Raw genomic sequence first — 21256 nt, 5'->3', positions numbered from 1 at the left:
ACACTTAATAGGAGTTTTTTTTTAAAACTAAAAAACTCTTAGGTGTAGTTAAGCTCCTCCCATCCTCTTTTCATAGGAACAGAACCTTCTCTCTTACATTTTTCTGATGTTTAGAAATGTCTACAGAACTGTGTTGATTTTATTTCTGTTCCATTTCATTGGACTTTTCCATAAAGAATGCCATTATTTTAAGTACCTGAAGACCTAAGCCAAGAAAACTTTGGCTTTTGCTCCACAGAGCAGGATAGTCAACCCAGAGTGGTCAATTGAGTCTGTTTGCATTAATGAAATTGGAAGCAAAGGGAGGCCAGCATGGTTTGATACAGGGATTTATGATACAAGGGTTTAATCATGGTAAGGATTGAGTGAGAATGGAAGGGGAGGGATTCCTGGTGGTATCTTTTAAGAATACTCTGTTAGCATCTGAACTGTAACAAGGAAATATTGACATTTCTTGAATGCAAATAGCAGCAGATCACAGCTCCAAGCAGCAGGATCCTGTTCCATTGTTTTGAGAAGAATGTCCATTTTGACTGAAAGAAGTTAAGTCAAGTGGTGACAAAGTCCTTTCATACATAATCTTATCATTTCCTACCAGAAACACAAAGTTAAAAAACATTTGTAGTAGCCAGTTGTTGTATTCAATGTGATAGATAGATAGATAGATAGTCGGACTGCTTTGCAGGGCTTCTGAGCAAACACAATTCTCTGTAAGTGCAGTTCATTAACTAGGCCATGGCCCGTGAAACAGGAAACATGATTATAGAATAAACAGACCTAGTCTCAGGTTAATAGAAAGGAAGCAGCAATTTCAGTTTCAGGGTTTCCATGGTTACCTGTCATCTACATCAAGGGCCTGCAGGTTGCACTCCGGGACTTTCGCCAGCTGGCTGATAATATCACTGTAGCCTGCAGCAGCAGCAATGTGCATACAAGTTTTGCCGTTCTCATCATCGTAGTTTATTATTGATGGTCCTTGGTAGTGGTCCAAGATGATGGAACACAGAATCCTGTTGCCACTCTGGGAGGAAATTCAGAGGAGAAAAGTATTTTACAATGGAGCTCACATCAAACTGGCATTTTCTCTGCCAGAAAAAAGTAAATAAAATGATAGTATTTTGTTTTATGTATACTAGCCTATTTGAATACAAAAACTAAAAGCTTCTTATCTCCTGCTGAGAACAGAATTTGCTTTATTAATTTCCTAGCTGCAAAAATAATAAATAACGTATCACTGCAAATATATCCAAAAGTTACAGAGTGTAAACTACTCAATTACTTTCTTTGAAATAGCTTGGGGTTTTAGCTGTTTTGCTAAGGCAAAGTGTGGAACAATATGAGCTGACATATTTCATAGAAATTCAGGATTGGAAGGGACCTCAAAAGGCTCACTCCTGTAAGCCTGTCCAAGTGTACCCAGACAAGCCATACCAAATATTTGCTCAAGAGGTTCTTGAAAAATTTCTTCGCAAATTTGCTCCAGTGCTTTAGTATCGTAATAGAAAGTTCACATTTGTTCTCTAACACCCAAATAAAACCGAACATTTCATGTCCTATCTCTGTGGAAATAGATTTAAAAGGTCAAGATTTTTTAAAATAACAATACGGAAAAATTACTATGGAAAATTCTTCTTAGACCATGAAATTGTTACCAACACCCCTTCTCCAAGCATACTGTGTGCATTAAAAGCAGTTAGTTTTTTGTCCCCATTCTTCTCAGTGGAAGGCAGTTCAAATACTTCTTTGCTTTAATTATTAGTATCTCTGATTTCTGTTCACACTCCTGGTTGATTTATGTCTCTTTGTTTTGGTGCCAGTATTATTATTTAAATTAAATACTTATTTCCTCTAATTATTATTTATTTCTCAGATGTATTTACAATCAACCATTGTATCCCTTCTCAGCTATTGTCTTGCTACTCTAATAAACCAAAGCCTTCCTAATTTTGCTTGTAAAATATTCTATTTCTCTCTACTAACCTCTGTCCTTCTAAGTTTTAATTGTGTTTCCTTGGGAAGTGATAATTAAAATTGCACCTAGTCATACACAGACATTGTTCTCATGTCTTTGTACTAGCTCTAGCTCTTCCCTTTATCTGTTAGAAGTATCTCTTTTGATATGACACAGAACAACATTTGCTTTATTCACAGCTGTGCCCCATTAGAAGCTCCTAATTGATTCATATGTCTACTTTCTTCTTTTCCACAGACAATTCCAAATGTAGATTTCCTAGTTTCTGTTAGGAAGTTTTGTTATTATTACCGAAGCACAAGACTTAAACAGTCTATGTATTCAATTTTATCCTACATGTATTATTTAAGATTTCAAAATGATGTAGCTTTCCTTGTATGATATCTCCATTCTCTCCTCTAAATGTCTTCCAGTTTTTTCCTATTGTCAGATTTCACTAGAAAGGCTCTGTATTTTATGCCAAGTTATCAAAACAGTATTAAGCAAGACAGATTTCAAGGATTATCCATGCCAATAATTTTTTCCAGCCTCTCTTCAACATTAATTATTAATTACTCTTTACTTCTTGATCTTGGAGATACTTCTTTGCTTCTCAATACCTTTTCCCCTTATTTTCAAAAATGTCTGCTTGCTCCAGATATATTGTTGAAATATAGTTAGTCATCCAGTTATATCTGAAGCCTCTTCTACACATTTTTTTTCCTCCTCTTATATGATGCAGATTCCTGATAAAGTTCTCAGCATTTGTAGAAAAAAATTCTGTGTCATGGAATCTGTAAGCGCCCGAGATTATCTGTCCAGCTGAGAATTTCCTTAGTTTATCAAAATGTGTCCCTTTGAAATCAAGAGTTTTGTTTTGTATACTTACTCACCTATTCAATGTAGAGTCTACTTATGGTCATGCCATCCAACTTTATTTTCTATTATCAGGCACTTTCTAATATCATTAACCATTTAAAAAATTATATTAATTCTTAGTCATCTGAATATTTGATGAAAAAGGAGTATTGGTCTTCATGTTCAGTAACACCTGGATCTCATTAATAATAACTGTCTTTATTCTCCAGTTCCTATGCTAACTATCAGTATTTTCCATTCTAAAATAATTCTTGGATACATTTATTTGGCACTTGCATCAGAGAAATCTCTAGTCATGTTCAGGGCTAGCTGAATTTATTAGTCTACTATATACTTATATAAATTCAAATTTTACATTCTGCACGTCAGGTTCAGTCTCTTAATAGGCTTGTACAACTCAACATTTGAATAAAAAAAATTTCCACTCTTTTTACCACCATTTTATCTATTCACATACTATTTTTTCTCCAACCAGTTTCTCCAACCCATTTTCTAGATTAAACAAACCATTTCAACCTCTCTTCATGGGTCGTGTTTTTCATACCACTTACATACTTGGTGCTTGCTTTTGGCCTCTGTCCAATTTATCTACAGCCTTCTTCAAGCACAGCACTCCAAATTACATAATTATCCCACTGTGACTTTCCTTCTGCCATGAAAAAAGGAAATTGCCACTTCCTGTACCCTGCATGTATTACACTTTCGTTAGTACGTCCCAGAATTATGATTCTTTGTTTTCTATCAACACCATAATTTAAACCATATTCAGTTTTTAATCCACTAGTTTGTTATTCTTCATTTTTTGCATCTTTTGCTTTTCACAAATCTGTGTGGAGTGCTATTTTATTAGTTTCTGTTCATTCCTAAAATTTATCAGAACCATTTTTAATTTTGCATTCTACCAAGCAAGTCCACTGTGCTTGGTGCCTATTTGTTTTTACCTATGGGTTATATACAGTTTTATATTTCATTACCTTATTAAATAAAAACAGTCTCATGAGAAGTCATTGTGGAAAAGGACCTAGAAGTACTGGATGACATGAACATACATATGAAGACTATGAGCAAGCAATGTGCTTTTGCTACTAAAAAGGCTAATGGTATTTTTAACTGCACCTGGTACAGTATCAACAGCATGACAAGAGAGGTGATCCTCTCAGCACTGGTGAAGCCATTCATGGAGCACTTTGTCCAGATCTGGGCCCCAGGGAGACGAGGACATATGGAAAGAATCCAGCAGGGGACCACCAAGGTTGTGGAGTACTGTTCCTTTGAGAAAAGGCTGACGGAACTGGGACTCAGCCTGGAAAATGGAAGAATCAGGGGGGAATCTCACCTATGTCTATAAATACCTGAAGGGAGGGTGCCAAGAGGATGAAACTGGGGCTCTTTTCAGTTGTGCTTAGTTCCGGGACAAGAGGCAATGACCACAAAATGGGACACAAGAAATCCTGTCTGAACATCAGGAAAAACATCTGTACTGTGTGGGCAACTGAACACTGCCAGAGAAATTGTGAAGATCTTCAAGAGCCACTTGTACATCATCCTGGGAAGCCTGCTCTGGGTGGCCCTGCCCTGCTTGTGCAGGAGTTGGACCAGGTGATCTCCACAAGTCCTTCCAACGGTAACCATTCTGGGGTTCTGTGAAGATTTTGTTGGATTATCAATGAGATGTCCCCCACCAAAGAGTATTTCATCTGTCCTGGATGAGGCTGATATGAACTATATAACATGTTAGATAAGTTTCCAAGATGACTTTGATGATGTTATCCCTTCACATTTTCTCAACTGGGATACCCTATCAAGGTGTTACCTTGATTCATTGACATTCAAACATACTCTATCTAACAGCTATTTATCTGAGAAAAACAATAATAGCTTTGAAGATGGCTAATAGCCTTCTGTACTGTTTCACGTAAGTAGCTGTAGAAGTAATGCCTCCTATTTATTTCCATAGGAACTGCAATAGATACAAAGAGCACAATAACACTACTTGATAGAACAATTCTAAGCTTCAAAACAATCTTTTTCAACATAGTCACCACCACTAGCTACGCATTTATGCCTGTGATGAACAAGAGCTTGAATTCTGCAATTGTAAAGATTTGCACCAGGAGAGGTGACTCACTGTTTCACAGGTGCTTTGGTGGCATCACTGCTAGTACAATGCTGCACACACAGTCAGCTGAAGAGATGAAAGTCGAAAGTGCCAAATATAGACTATATGATGTGTGTGGTAGCACAGTCCAGCCAAGACTGGAAATGTGATCCACAGTGTTCACACTGGTATGGTGCCTGGCATTATTATCTTGCAAGAGAAAGGTCTTCTTCTCTGGGCTGACTCTGGAAGTTCAAGCTTTCAGCTTAGTCAGCATCACAGTGTAGCAGTCAGAGATGATGGTTTGTCCAGATTCCAGGGGATCCAAAAGGATTAGCCCTTTCCTATTCCAAAAGACAGTGCATATTAATTTACCCCCTGAGGTTTGCATCTTAAGCTTTTTCTTCAAAAGGGAATTCACATGTTGCCATTCCTTGCACTGCTGTTTTGACTCTGGCTCCTAGTGGTAACCCCACATCTCATCACCAGTAGTGATGTAATCTAGAAAATTGCCCTGTATTTGTTCAACAGGTCCTGAAAAACTTGCATAAGGTGTTCTTTCTATTTCTGTGTGAACATCCATGGGTCCCACCTAGCCAAAACTTTGTGGTATTCCAGCATTGCCACCATATTTCCAATGCACTGAAGCTGATATTCAGCTCTTTACACAGTTCCAAGATCATAATTTCCTGGTTCACGTGGATGAGCTGATCAAGATGCTCTACATTTTGTGGTGTGACATTTATGCATAGCCACCCAGAACGCAGACTGTCTTTTGAGTTGCTATCATCACTGCTGGCCGCTGCCATTTTTTCCATATGGGGAAATTCAGTGACACACCTTTGCTTTATGTGCACTTCCATGTTAGATGCCGTTCTGTCAGACTGCTCCTCTGCTTCCTTCTGTCATGCAAAAAGGAAGTGTAACAGAATATGGATGGGAAGATTCAGCTTCTACTGCCATAACACCAACATCCACCTCTGATGTTCTATTTTCATAACAGGCATCATAAAATTCAATGTATGTATGTATGCATGTATGTATTTATTTTTAAATCATCCAAGGGCGCTTTCTAATATTGTGAATCTTCTGCAAAAACTCTCTGGCCAACTTGTCGGTGGCTTTTCAGCTCTTTCTTTTTAGGAATGCCTTCTTATCATTACATTTATCGTGGCTTTTTTAAGTTACGCACAAAATTGTCTTGAAATGCTTACACTGCCCTTATTCTTAGATTGATAGCTTCAAGCTGAGGTCACAAAAAATGTAGTCTTCCAGTTTAAATTTAGCACAAACCCACATTATTATTGTTAGACTAGGGTTTTCAGTGGTAAAGTTACCATAGGAAAATTACATGGTTTTGCAATCTTTCTATATATCCCTACATTTCATTCCTCTCTTTTTGTATTCAAATTCTTTTCAGCAGTGTTTTCTCACGTAATTAATTTTTTTTGGTTTTATGTTTTTATATCATTCTCCAGGGCTCTCCCCAGTTTAGTTCTTACTCATATCTTTATCAGTTGCCAGCCATTATTCATTCCCCTGAATGACCTATTTCTTAGGTCATTCATCTTGATAAACATTTGCAGAGGAGAAATGTACTAAAGCTTTCCTTTGCAAGGCAAATTCTTATTGTACTTTATGCAAGCTTTTATCTCAGACAGTGGCTAACAAAAAATCACTAACATAAGGTTCATTAGCTATCACTTTCACTTGATTACAATTCTTTTCTCTTTAGGTTGGATAATTTAAAGTCCAGATTCTGATAGTTCCTTCAAAGTAAGAAAATAGTTCTTCAAGAAATATCCACTGTATGAAATACCACGAGGAGAATCTTGAATATTCAGAATGCTTTTCTTGCTTTGACATATTTTTTCCACTTGTATAGACTCAATTTATCATCACCATTGCTACAGCCTTTCTTCTTATTACTCAGTGCTTGTATACGCCCAACTGATATGTAAAGCTAGAATTTTAGTAGGGTATTCTAATGGCACTTACCTCGTATCCTGTCAGAACATTACAGTTTCTTCTCCAGATCTTTAGTCATACGTAGTACAATGTTTTTAATGTTCAATGCACTATATAGATGGTTATTTTTTTCCCCTTGTCAGAACTCTGGTGAAGTAGGTGATACAGTGTCAAAGAGAGAACTGTAATGTGAGGGAGACTGCAAAACTGGCTTGTGGCTACTGGTAATGTACAGATGGGAAGCAGAGAGAAACAAGTTATGGGCTGCTAAATTGTGTTCAGGAAATCCTCACAAAATGTTTTTCTTCCAAGTGAATGTCTCTGGATAGAGATACTGGATAGAAATTCCTTACCAGCAGACGTTGATCTTGCTTCTTAACATTAGCATTTCACTTCAGGTCTGTGTTTTCCCTTCTTCCACCTTCCTGCTGCATCTGTGAATACGAACTTTGACTTTCTTTTTGATGTCCTTCTTCTCTGACCTTGAACAACTTGACATTTTAACTGTCATTTCACCCGTCTGTAGCAGCAAGCAAATACTATTTTAGTTCCTACTATGGGAGGTAACTTGTTTTCATGAAGAAACACTATAAATGACTGTAGGTTAAATAAAATTTTCATTAGTATTTCCATCTTCCTTCTGGAAACCATCCCTGTTCATCATTGGTGCTCTCTGAATTGTGTGTGGTAGAATGCTGGCTCGTCTCCCAGTGCTTTCATCCTTCCTCTTATCTCTCACAGACACAGATAGTGTATTTTAATATGAAGCTGACTGTAGCACCAAGAGGGCCCCTGAAGGAAAGAGCAAATAACGTTTTCTCCTTCACTGAAATAGAGGCATGTGAGCCACTGCAAGGAGCAGCCCATAGCAAAATGTGAACAGGTAGTTTGCCTGTGGATAGTTTTCAACTCCAGTTGAGATGATTACATTGGTAAAAACGCCTTCTCTCTCAAAGTCACATTTTTTGATTTTGAAATTCTGTGTTTACTGAAAGCAAAAACCACTCCACAGACTTTTCCCACATTACTCTGCTAGTTGAGGCTTGAAAAGTCTTGATTTTTGACTCAAGGTTTTGCTGTCACAATTGTTTGTCCAGTTACAGCCATACAAGTAAAATAGAACTGTTCTTCTAGTATAATCTTTTCCCTTATAGGGCTGATGTCACTGAAATGCAGTTTTTCTGCAGTTTATGTTGAGAGTACTATGGCTGCGTGTATATATATGTACATAATATATCATTTCCTCTACTGTAACACAGGTTCAGAATTTCAACTTAGAAAAAGTGCTAGATAATCTCAGTGCTGCTTTAACAGTGAGGAAAAATCTGGTTGGAATCAGATATTAAGGCTATTTCAGAGCTACACATCCGTATCTCATTGTAAAGAACCATGTCACTATGAAGGAATTTTACATTTCAGCTGAAAAGATGCAGTGTCTGTGATGGTGGCAGAGAACGAGTGCAGAGGTAGGAGCACCCTATGGTTACTGTGCTCTCAGGGGACAGAGTCAACCAGGCCTCGTGCTGAGGAGAGGAGCAACCCATAACACCATCTTCAGCTTTCTTCCTGCCAGTGATGCTTTGCCAGGAGTTGCCTGGAAGCAGCCCAGGCACTTCACAGGGTGTGTTTCTGATGGCAAACCAACATAAATTAACAACAACTCTACTGACGCCGCTGTAGTTACACTGGTGAGACGCAGCCAGCTAACAGAGCAGTTCATTTGTCTTCCCCAAACCCCTAACCTCGGACTCAGACACCCACTGAGACAGTGTTCCTTCCCAACACAGGGCAACCCAGCTTGACTTGACTTTGTGGTACTTTTGGGAAGAGAAAGTGTTCTTATACAAAATACTTTGTCTTGTGGTCCTTAGAGCACTGCTTGCCTCTGGTACAAGAAGGGTACACGGTGTTTCTAAAATATTTATGCTCTCGGCACCCTTGTTGGTTGTTAGAAAAAGTTACCAGATGACAGCCACAGAGGCATACTTGCATGGCTGCCGTATGTTGCTGCCCCTCTCGCCCTCTCTTTGCTCAAACAAAAACCTGCATAACATACTGGCTGAGTCTCTCCAAGAATTCTATTTTCTCTTGGATTCTTGTATAATAAGTATGATTTATTGTGTTCCGTGCCTATGACTAAAGTTATTTGGCAGTTTTCCTCTGCTAGTGCGTTGTTGTGAGGACTGATTTCTCTGGATGAGCTATTTGTTTATGTGCTTTGAAAAATAGGTTGTCTTTTTTTTTTTCCTGCAGTAGCAGAAGGATTTATCCCATTCTGCTATCAGAGAAATTGAAAGCTTTACCTTCCACTGCCTTTTTGTAAGCGTAAGAAATTAGGACATTTACAGATAAACAAAAGGTGTGGTGCATGCACATGACTCATGTTCCAGCATCCACTTAGAAAGTTAAACATACACTGTGTGCTAAGAAGACGTCTGGGAATGACTCTGTGCTTCCCTGTGGCTTTTGTCCCCACCCCAAAATTCCTGCTAAGCTAAGTGGGAGTTCTGCAATTGATTTTCGTAGAAATTTGATAGGCATGAATAATTACCTTCTCAACAGCATGTTCGTGCTTGAAGAATCTACTGCTTAACAGTCAGTTATTTCATGTGAGGGCAGTTTTTTTCCTGATGGTCTGATTGTGCTGGCAAGTTTGTATGTCTGTATTGTGCACTTCAGTACCACTTAAAAATCACAAAGGGTGCTTCAGCTTACAAGCTGGCATAAACAGAAGTGGGGAAGTACATGATATCTAAGAAGGTAAAATGGAATAGCACTGGGGAATGATCCTGGGCATCAGAAGTCGGTTGACCATACTGTATAATTATTATAATCCTCCAAATTCAAAGCTTCTGATAGTACTGGAGTGGGTTTGTTTCATACGCAAAGGTATCCTTTTTGCAATTCCTCTTTCTTCTCATTTTGCAACTTGACAGCTCTCTCTACAGAGCCTTGCTGCTGTGCATGAGCAGCAGCTTTACCTTCAATGGAATGACAATATTTACCCAAGAAAGGGATTTTTTAAGGAAATGACTAAACAAAAAATATGAAATGAATCTGCTTGTCATTTGCTTCTTAGCAGTCAAAATTGTCTTCAAATGTCAGTGACATGAAAAAAAGAAATTGCTCCTGTCCCTTAATAGCTGTCTCCAGGAAACAGCATGTAATGTGGAGGAAATATACCCATTTTTGCATATACTGTGAAATGAACGCAGTTCATACATTTTAAATAGCCTTTTGAGATGCCCTAAAGCAACATGGGTTAGTTCCTAGACATCCTGGAATACCGGTGAGTTCACACCTTCCAAGAGATACAAAGATGTTGCTGTGCCTTCCAGCTGAAGGCAAATGAGTAACTGCTGTTTTTTTTATAGTCCATGCTCACAAGAAAGTGGGGAATGAAATAATTGCATTGTTTCTATAGAGCAAATATTGCGGGTTTATAATTTTTTAAATGTTAATGCTACAAATCAAAATATTTAAAAAAATCAGCAGTGTAGCTGCGCATGGCAGAAAATTATATTTGATGGTTTCTTTTAGTTGCCGCTTTCTTTTTAATCTAGAGTTTCACATTTCTTAGCTTTACAAGAAATGATTGCTAGAAATCTTGGTTTCATTGTTTGTTCTTAAAATGAAAGCCGATATTTTTACATAATCACATGACTTTGGGAGCCTGAGTTTTAGGAAAGAGACAAAGAAACTTCTGGTTAAATTCGTGCCAACTAGCAAGACTTTGTAGGAAGCCTCCAAATCTTCCCATACTGTTTCTGAGATACTGATGGTACTATTATGATATAGTGGCATGTGGTATGCTACTATGTAGTAATATTGTATATATTGTATTTTACTAGGATTTCAATGGCATCATTATTTAGTACTTAAAAAGGCTTTACATTTCATTTCAATACCACTTAACAGGTTCTGGTTTTAAATATGATTGCAGGATCCCATGATTTGCTGACTGGAATGAAAGGAGAGGAACACCTGAGACACTCCTACTATAGCACGATCTATACCAACTCACATTTTATGCATGAAAAATTTGACAGAAGACTTTCTCACTTTAGATGAAAATGATGTGTTTCCAATGGCAATGTAACACATTTGCATTGAAGGCATGAGCTCAGGCAGCAGAAAGTTGGTAGAGCAGTCCTAAGGCAGGTAAGGTCTCTGCAGAGATGAGGCTCTGCAGCCCCTGTCTGTCTGGTGGGACACCAAGCACAAACATCTGTTCTTGGAAACAGGGAGTGTGGAACAATTGTTCTGTGCAGAATACTCGGGGGAACTGGGTTTCCAATAGTGGGTGATGGTTTTTATGTGGTTCTGCTCTGTGTTTCAGCCCAGTGTGCACTGACTGCCTTTGCCCTGCAGCTTCTGAAACAAGTTTCTGTGCTGTGCCTGGTCTTCCCCTTACTGCATTTTTAAAAAATGAAATTAAACACAAGGCCCTATTCAGCTGAAAACAGGCCCTGCAGCTGTTACTGCCTGAGCTCTGTGAGGCTCTTGTGCTCTGGAGACATAAATGCAATTCTTAAAGGAAAAAATATCATCTTTCCAGGGGCTATGGGAGAGGTTATTAAACGTTTTCTGACACAGTCTCTTCAAAGAGCATGATCCTGCCTTCATTCTGGAAAGAACACTCATTGAATATACTAAAATGGTTATGCGGGAATGATGATCCCATGCAGCAGAGATTTAGTAGCACAGAAAGCCATGGCTGTCCAGAGTACCTCTTTCCCCTGGGCCTAATAAGGCAACAGAGACTACTGGCTGAAAGTGTTTCCTCTTGGAAAAGCCTGTGTAAGAGAAATGCTCACAGTTCTATTCCATGCTCTGGTATTTGAACCAGCCCTTCTTGACCTGTTGTATGGAGAAATATGTAGATGGAATAAGTGATTTATAAGGCTTCATAGCAAGAATCTGACAGGAAGATGAGAACTGGAGTTCTTCTGCTCCTCTTTCTTCTGACTTACGAGAGCAGCTTAAGGGGAGAAAGAAGAGGGATTTGTAATTTGCGTCCAACTGAACCAACACAGATTTTGTGCATTTGCAATTTTACCCCTTTTTAAGAGTTGTTTTGCCAATCTGTGGGACATAGTTAGAGGCAGGAGTTAACAGTGGAGTTAAATCATAACAGAATTATTCGCAAAACAGAATCAGCAAAAGATTAAGATGAGTGTCACTCAGAGGGTCCTGAAGGGAAGGGGATTTGTCTTTCTGTTTGGTAGGCAGCTCAGCCCCAGAGCTCAGATCCAGATCACTGCCCCACCTGTGGCTGCCTGCAATAAGTTTCAGATTGCTCCCATAGGAAGCAGCCTGCACAGGAGCAAGCCTAGAAAAATGCACATTGAATTTTAGAATAGATACCTTTAGTATCTAAGGCACAGTTGCAAAGGAGTAGCAAAGGTTGAGGCTGTTCAGGAATAAAGAGTGAAACTTTTGTTGAAATAAATAACATCAGTTACAAAGGTTAAAGCATAATTGTACATGAACCATTGGAGTGAGTCTGCGGTTGAAGCAAAATAGATTATTTATTCTAGATGTCTTTATTCGTTTATAGTGTTTGGCAGCTTGGAGCTTTTCAATTTCTTTGCTAACATGCATTTTTAAGATGAGTGAATTTGGATCAGGTGAGGATGCAAATATTTAGTCATTGTATGAAAATGTTACTGAATTTTTGTTTAAGTTCTGTTTTTGCTTATCTGTTGTGCAGGTGTTTTGAGCACTGATACCGGAACTTGCTATGGCAAGTGAGCAAGTAAAAACACATTTATGTGATTGCTCTCCCCTTTTCATCCAGGTTTCCTGCAGAGATGTTTATAACTTCTTACAACTACGTTGTATTTTATATCACTTACTACAAGACATATTACCAATTGCATAATAGTGTTTAATCTCATGTGCATTTATTTATCTGTTCCCCCCCCCCCCCTCTAATGACCTTCCAGGCAATTTTTAGCAATTTGACTTTTTTTTTGCATAGAAAATAGGGACACACATGTCAATGTGAATTATGTTTGGCTCTTTTACTTCTTTAATTGCCACAAAGCAGGGGCCCAAACATTCAGCCAATTATTGCACAATTATAGCTATTTAAATATGTTTTAATTTGCATTTACTATACTTTCTCCCCACAGGTTGTTTGTGAGACTTTAAGTTGCTGATTTTTGCTTTGATTCAGTGAAAAAAATATCAGCGTGAGTTCAGCATGAAGCATACGTGTAGCCCCTGTGGGATGAAAAGTTATTCCAGGGCAAGAGTGCTGAGCCTACATGAAGTATGCCTTGCCCTCCAGAGCAGGCATTAGATCCTTGTCCTGTGCTCACCGGCAAAATGCTAAGGGTGTGCGTGAGTGCTCTTAGCATCCATTTCTCTCAGTTTAAGTTCAGCTTGGTGACTGATTCAGTTCAAGCAACAGTCCAGTGAAATTGTGGTGGTAGCTTACCTGTACGGCCCAGTGCAGAGCAGTTTTGAAGTCTTTATCCACTAGAGTCAGGTCTGCTCCCTTTTGCAGCAGGGTCTGTGCATGCTGTGGCCTGTTGTGGAAAGCAGCCCAATGGAGTGAAGTCATTCCCTGAAAGCCACAAACGCAGAGAGCAAATAAAGGTCATGCACAGTAATGCCCTTTGCATCTCCTGTAGCTGTAGAAAAGCTAGACTGTTCTGAAACCACTGGGGATGGACTGACTCTTTTCTCTTTGCCTCAAACTGAAATAATTAGTTGCAACTTGCTAACTAGCCATAATGGGGAACGTTTTTTAAAGTCATTGCAGATAATCAATACAAATACAAAGGCTTCTTTCATACCTGACTGTAACTGTCTTAAATGATGTGTGATCAGGGCCATGATGGCCGGGGAGGCCACCACTGCTAAGCTTGGGTCCTGTGAGAGAGGCCTGTTTCAGGGGCGTGCTTTTTCGTAACACAGTATGGTGTTTAACTCAGACTTTATCTTTAATTCAAAATAAGAATTATATGCTGACTCTAATCAGCAAGCTAAAGAACTGCCCCAGTGATGTTAACAAAAGGACTCACAATATAAACGTCTAACAATTACAGTTTATATTCAGAAATCATAGAATCACAGAATCACAGAATCATTAAGGTTGGAAAGATGTCTAATATCATTGCAACCATCAACCCACCATCACCATGCCCACTGATCATGTCTCTCAGTGTCACATCTACGTGTTTCTTGAACACTTCTGGGGATATTAATTCCACCTCTTCCCTGGCAGTCTGTTCCAATGCATTACCACTCTATCAAAGAATAAATTATTCCTAAAATCCAACCCGAACCTCCCCGGGTGCAACTTGAGGCCATTACCTCTTATTTAGGAAGCAAACATTGATGGATATGCATTTTCATTTCAACTTATGAGTGTTCTGTCAGTCTCTATTCATAAAATTCATGTTGTGTTAATTTCACCTTCATCAACATTGTTTTATACACCTATAGTTTATTCTAAGTCCATAATACTAAAGCTGTTTCTAACTCAACATTTTTCTTAAAAAATTGTAGTATCATTCAGATGTGGTGAATTTTTAATTTGAGCAGGTGTGCTTACTATCTTTTACTATTGAAAATGTATGTCAAGGGTCTTGCTTGGGATCCAAAATGATAAAAAAAAAAAACCAAAAATGTAAAGTGGAAAGGAAATTTAAACTTTAGTGGAACCTCATAAATCTAGTTGACAACAATTTGGATTAAACACAAGCTATAAAGCATTATTTCAGACAAGCTTATCAGTGCATAAATACTAGAAGTGGTTAGCAGTGATTTTCTAAGTGAAAGCTTGAGCCCCTTAACTTTAATTTCTCTGAACTATCAGATATATTATAACTCTTTCAAAGTCCCCAGGTAGGTTAAATATGGGTGATGACAAAATAAAACAATTGAACAAGGGCAGTTTTGTTTTTAGTTAGGTTTTCCAAATCTTAATCATGGGGGTTTTCATTTCGTAAAACCAGAAATGAGGATGTAATCCTGTCTCAATGAAATTAATGAGAGTTCTACCATTGACGTCAGTGGACAGGTGTTTTGTTACTGGGAACCTTGTATCATTGATGGGCTTCCAAACCCAGTGGGTGCTGTTAATTGAGAATTCAGTGAAGTAATTTCCATCTGGGACATGGATCCTTGCACCTAGCTCTGGCAGTCAGAACAAATGACTGAAAGAGGGGAAGCTGCAGTGTATCAGGCTAGATTTTTGTCATCTACTCAGTATGTTGATACGGGCAAAAGGCAAGATTCTTGAAAAATTAGATTTCTGTTCTTACCATTGCTATCAGCTGAGCCAGATATAACATGAGAGTGTAAGAACTGTGCGTAGAGATCAAAGTTTTCCCTAGTCCAGGGTCAGTAGAAAAATACGTAGAGAGAGACAGTGAGAAATAAGGCTTATTGATATGCCATCCAGACCTCCACAGGATAGCCATGCATTTTGTGAAAAAGCATTTTCTTTCATTTCCTATAAAACTGCTGTCAGATGATTTCTTTGCGTGTCCCCATCATTTTAGATGTAAAAAACAGTGAATAATCATGCTCCTTGCATCTTCTCCATAGCATTTATGATGCTGTGGACTTACATTATATTGTCCCTCTGACAGAGCTGAATGTCCTTTCATAGATTGTGTGTTCTAGTTATTGACCTGCCCATGAAAGGAAGCCATTCTATAATAATTTCTGCAGATCTTTTCTGTTCCTTTTGCTGTACACCCTTTTTCAGATGATATTTGCAGCGAGCATTAAAGGTGTGGGCATACCAAGGATTGAGACAGAGCACAGTGCTGTTTCCTGTTTTGTTCTCTTTTTCTTTTCTAATAATCTGTGTGTTCCACGTGCCCTTTCAGAGTGCCCACAAGAGCACAGAGGACTGAGCTGGTGGTAGTGGCACACCCTTACCCTGCTGTGGTGGGCAGGGGCCAGCCTGCTCATACCCATCTGATTTGCACACCCTTCAGTATCATCTGTGCTTTTGAGAGGGAGCAGGGGGGTGATAACAGAAATGTCAAAGCTGCAGGGCTGTGAAGATCTAGAAATATGTAATATTAAAATAATAAAGTTTCCAAATTGTGCATTTATAAAAAAATATAGGTCAATAAGATAGATGAAATGAGAAAAAAAGAAAAATAAATGGATGTGGATGATTGATTAACAGTTTGACAGCCACCAACAGATGGAATCCAGCAAATGGGGACCTGAAACAGTCAGCAGCTATGTTTGCCTCTGTGAAGTGATACCAGTTTTGCTAAGATTCTAGGCTTTTTCAGGGAATGTTTCTTTCTATCATGATCTTAGAATGTTTCATAAGTAAATCTACAGAAAGCTATGGTTGTGGAAAACAAATGAAACTTTCAGATGTATTTTTTACTGATACATGTTCATGCATTGATCAGTGTGTTTTTCTAAAGTAGAAGATGGGAAATCTGAAGTGCTTTACTTGTGCCAAGAGAACAGCTCTGTTAACTGAAATCATCTGTGAGGATCCACACTTTTCAGAAAACATTGAATATTCAGGACTTAATACTGGCAGTTGAACAAATGTCTTCCCTGAGCCAGGTGACTGTGAGCTGGACTAAAAGTTCCAAATTGCATTCAGTGATGCATTGCAGCAGTCACTATGGATTGAAATTGTCATCCATGATTCCATGCAATTCATTAGCAATGTAACTCTATGCCAAGACAAACCAGATGTCTGGTTTAGGTTGCTGTAAACAGGGTCTGCAAACCATCCTGTGGACATGGGAGGCTCATGTGAAGAGGGAAAATCAGCAGCCCAGTGGTGGGTCTGGCACCATGAAGATGAGAAGCATCTTTGAGTGTTTGCTAGTGTGAAGGGAAACATATGGAAACACATACAGAGTCTCTCCTGTGCCTTGACTTCTCTATCTGGACAGTACATCTGGGAAGCTGACATTCTCCTGTGCATGCATGCAGGGCGCAGTTATTTGAGGATCAGACAATTTTATGTCTTTCTGTAATTCTCCTGTGCTATACCAGGTTTCTGATATTTTTCCTGAGAACTTAATTCTTGGTGATGGGACGTTTGGAAAAAATGAAAATGAAGCCCATTGTCTAACTTAGGAAGAATCAAAAGCGGTTTATGTCTTGGCAAGTGAGAGAAGAGACTGGTTAAAATAATTGACAGAACATGGAGAAATTTTATTAGTCTAAAGATGCATCATGCGTGATGGGAAAAATGAGATAGGGCTCTGCAGGGTTCAGCAAATGCATTATAGAAAAATTTGGCTAATGCATACTCTCTTCATAAAGTTCAGTGGACTCCTTCTGAACAGCATGAACTGTATGATCCCAGGGCCTGGGACAGTGGTTTATGGCACAAGCTCACTCACCTCATTGTCCTGATGATTAATTTCGCTAAGATTTGACTGCTGCAGGAGCACGTTCAGAAGCCTGTGGAAGCAATGATATAATCAGTGTACAGAACTACTGACTAAACCTGAAATTTTGACGTCATTTGGGAAAGAAGACATGCAATTTCAAGACAAAGCAGTCTTAGTGATGGCACAGGTCAGAGTCTTATGTCTAGGCTAGAAAAGCAGTTAAGACTTTATAGCATACTGTAACAACAGAAGTTTTGTGCTGGGAATCAAAAGCAACTAGGAAGTATTCTTATGTTGATAGTCAGGGTGAATGAAATATATTATACTAAATGTGTGCAATTTTTTTTAGAAATTCACCCTCATTCTATTTTATAAAGTTTTAAACAAGCAGAAATGTTAATGTTTACAAAAATGATTTGTAGTGCTCCTTAACTCTCAGAGTAACGCGATATTGTGTATGTGCTTGCGTGTGTTTGCATATGTGCATACAAACTAACAGTTACACATGCACTAACCAATTGCATTTGCCAAGGTTTTACAGTATTTTTTCTGGGATAGAGCCATTGTCATGGTATAAAATACAGCAGTGCACTGGTTTGCTTTTATTATGGGATATCAGACTACAAACACTCCCCTCTGGTGGAGGGAACAGCTACAATAAAATAGTCACTGAAATATTAAGTGCAATGATATTTTTAACACTGCAAAGGCTTTGCTTTTCCTTATGGCCTCCTATGAAGATGTTCAGAAATCACTATAGTGTTAGAGAAGATGGTTATGTTTCATACTAGAACAAAAATTGTTTTGAGTAGATGAGTAGATGAGTAGACCACGGATATGACATAGTCTGTAACAAAGCCAAATCACATGGATGATGTGGTAGATGCATCAGATGTTCTTCTGATCCTAGCAAAAGGAAAGGTACTTATATAGTGAATCCCTAAATAAGATTGTAATGCAAAAATGTGGCTCATCTGAAGGTGCAGGTTTGTAATAAACTTTCAAAACAGACTTTAAAATACTTTTTATTATATATATATATATATATATATTTTAAGTACCACCTTGAAGTGGGAATTCTGATAAATGAACAGATAATGCACAGGTGAATGTATGCAATCATGCATTGATTTTCAGACCTAGGATACTAAACAAAAATCTTCTGTTAATTTCATCAGGGCAAACTTTAACATCTTCCAGTACATTTTTCAGATTGAACTGTGTTCATCAGATCAATTTGAGAGTGTTGCATGAGAAATTATTTTTTTCTTTTCTCAGAAATAAAGAATCAGACATTATTCAAAAGAATTTACTGTTGCTTAGGGATGATTTGTCTGTTCTGCTGGGGAAAAATCTTAACTGTTTGTCAACTGTTTGTCCTTCAGCAGACAGGAAAGTCCAACTTTATTTTTTTCTAACTAGCATATCTCTAAATGGTGAAGACTGTATAGATCCCAGCACTTTGTCATCAAGGCCATCTACATACAAATGCATTCACTTGTAGTAAATGGGTGCTACACCTCCTTTTCTTAATCACACAGTGAATGAATGGTATTGTGGAGTCCAAGTATGGAAACTGAAGAGAAGGAATTTTTATAATTGTTGTGATTAATTTGAAAAAAGTGAAGTGGTAAAACAGAAACATTTTATAGTCAATTGGCTCAGTGAACTCCAACCAGAATCTAAGATATTCACTATGTGAAAACAACTCGAAGTAAATGAGGGCTACTGAGCAAAGATAACATGGGATTACTGTAGTATGCTTGTAAAACACCTTTATCACAGTTTTGTGATCAGTAAGTTACATGGTTCTGTAGTTTAACCTCAGATATCTTCAGGGAAACCATTGTAGAGAAGGACATGTCACTCTTTGAGTGTAAAGCATCAACGACTCCTGTCTCTTTTATATTCTCTATAACAGCAGCACTAGCAGTCAATATGTAGATATTTGGCCATCCTAACTGAGATTTCTCTGTTACCTGTTCTAAAAGCTAGAGATCAGTAAGTTCATGGATTCCCTTTCCACCTTTTCTCTCATGTAGAACATGTATTGATGCAAGTGACTCCATTATCACATTAAGATGTAGAATCATTGAATTACAAGGTTGGAAGGGACTTACAAGATCATCTAGTCCAAACTAATTGATCACAGTCTCTGGCATTCTGTGTGGTTCATGCACTGGAAACACACAGCATTTCCTAACACACGCTACATGTGCCGTTTTGGTAATGACACAGCATTCAGGAGAATGACAATGGCCAGAATGGAAAACCTGGGCATGGGTAACCCCAGATGGCAAACAGTGTAAAAGAATTGAGCTGGTGACAAATTCCTATTTAGAGTAAAAGTCTTTCCGTGTCCATGAAGAATATGAAAAATGTTCAGGGAGTGCTGTGTGCTGCTGTTAATCTACAGCTGCGCCCTTTCGAGTAGCAGCATGGCAGAACTGTACAAATGCACTTTTCAGTGGAAATATGATAATGCACTCATACTATTGCAGAAGCTTCGAACTGTTTCCTTGAAGTAATGCACAAAAAGTAGTGATGAATGTAGAAAATGAAAAAAGCTGTCGAAAGGACTGTGAAGTAAGATCAGCAGAAGTGCAGAGAGCTCTGGTCTGATATGGTTACAACAATAAAACCGTAGCCTCCATAATTAATTCATACTGATATTTTATATCTGCTAAATGTTTTACCTGTCGTCAATGCCCCCAGACATTACTTACTTAGGAAAGATTTTTGAATGAATTTATTCAAATGTACAAATCAAGACTCAAAAAACACTTCCTATCATCACAAATGAAAATGAGACGAAGGATCTTTCTTACAACTTCTGATGTACGCATGCTTTAGTTATTACACTACCATCAATAGAAGTAGTTAAAAATCACAGAATCATAGAATCATAGAATGGTTTGGGTTGGAAGAGACCTTTAAGATCATCTAGATTCACCCCCCCCCCCATAGGCAGGGACACCTGCCACTAGACCAGGTTGCTCAAAGCCCAGTCCAGACTGGCCATGAATGCTTCCAAGGAGGAGGCATACACAACCCTCACAATAAAGAATTTCTCCCTAATATGTCATCTAAATCTGCCCTCTTCCAGTTTAAAATCAAGACGGTCCACCAAACCTCTGCTTCCCCTTTATGGGGCTCTCAGAGAGACTGTCATGTGGAGAACTTTTCACACACATGCTGTACTGCCTGGAGGAGACAGCCAGAAATGAAGCTTCTTGTAAAATTTCTCTTGGGAGGTGGAGAAGGGTTGAGGGAAACCTAGGATTTCAACTTCTGTTATGTATATATCTTTTTCTTGCTTTTGTGGCTTTGTATTGGTCTCCTCACCTTTCTTGGCTGTATCTGTTATGGAAGTATTGTGCAGTGCTTTTGCTTCTTTCTATCCTCTCCTCTTTATGATAGCCATTAAACAGAAGGGCGAGTCACAAGTGTAACTGTCAAGGCTAACATTATGACTTGGTCTCTCCTTTGGACTGTGTAGCTGAATTGAGGACTACCTGCTGAGATTCAATCAGCAAAAGCTGCAGGATCCTCAGACATACCTCACGTCGGGCTCTGCAGTAGCAGCGTGTAGTGGCAGCCTCCCATTTTTATCAGGTATGTTTTGCTTAGCACCATTTCTGAGCAGGCTGACACAGCCTTCCAACCAGCCCTAAAAAAGAAATTGTAGTATGTCAAAGGGGAAAGTAAAATACACCAGGCCAGGTCTTTGCTTGGTGGTTCTGGCTTTGGCATGTCACTGGCTGCTTCAGCCAGCTGAGGAAATGGTCTTTGGTTTCTCCAACATTGGTCTCAGCACTGAGAATTTTTCCCTCTGTAGTCTGTTTCAGACTAATTCATCCATTAGAACAAAGTTTTATTTACACCACATTCTTATTTTTTCTGCATCTGTGGCAAGCACTCAATGTGTAAACAGTCATTAAAAACCTTCTTATTCCTGTAAACCTAACAAATGCTATGCATATTCCTGCATGTGAATTGAAGTATACTATGTTA

The 21256-nt window shown here is 38.6% G+C and overlaps 1 protein-coding gene and 1 long non-coding RNA gene across 3 annotated transcripts in view; one reads left to right on the top strand and one right to left on the bottom strand.

Moving 5' to 3' along the window:
* Positions 1-21256, bottom strand: part of ANKRD55 (ankyrin repeat domain 55) — a 51002-nt gene that overhangs the window by 18270 nt on the left and 11476 nt on the right. Inside the window, exons 4-7 of the mRNA XM_031609491.2 lie at positions 20803-20912; positions 17252-17312; positions 13342-13470; positions 837-1021 (exon numbers count right to left, since the gene is read on the bottom strand). Coding sequence (XP_031465351.2) covers positions 837-1021; positions 13342-13470; positions 17252-17312; positions 20803-20912 — 485 coding nt within the window. The remainder of the gene's footprint in view (positions 1-836; positions 1022-13341; positions 13471-17251; positions 17313-20802; positions 20913-21256) is intronic.
* LOC149913088 (uncharacterized) overlaps positions 1-21256 on the top strand; it is a 77054-nt gene that overhangs the window by 49482 nt on the left and 6316 nt on the right. Inside the window, exons 3-4 of one of the 2 annotated variants that reach the window (XR_016461785.1) lie at positions 10840-11057; positions 20742-20857. This is a non-coding gene — a long non-coding RNA (uncharacterized LOC149913088). The remainder of the gene's footprint in view (positions 1-10839; positions 11058-20741; positions 20858-21256) is intronic. The other variant, XR_016461786.1, reaches the window with a different exon arrangement.

The sequence above is a fragment of the Phasianus colchicus genome, chromosome Z (assembly GCF_987193195.1).
Source record: "Phasianus colchicus chromosome Z, bPhaCol1.hap1.1, whole genome shotgun sequence".
In the NCBI taxonomy this organism is placed as follows: domain Eukaryota; kingdom Metazoa; phylum Chordata; class Aves; order Galliformes; family Phasianidae; genus Phasianus; species Phasianus colchicus.
This window is presented reverse-complemented; position numbering and strand designations above follow the sequence as displayed.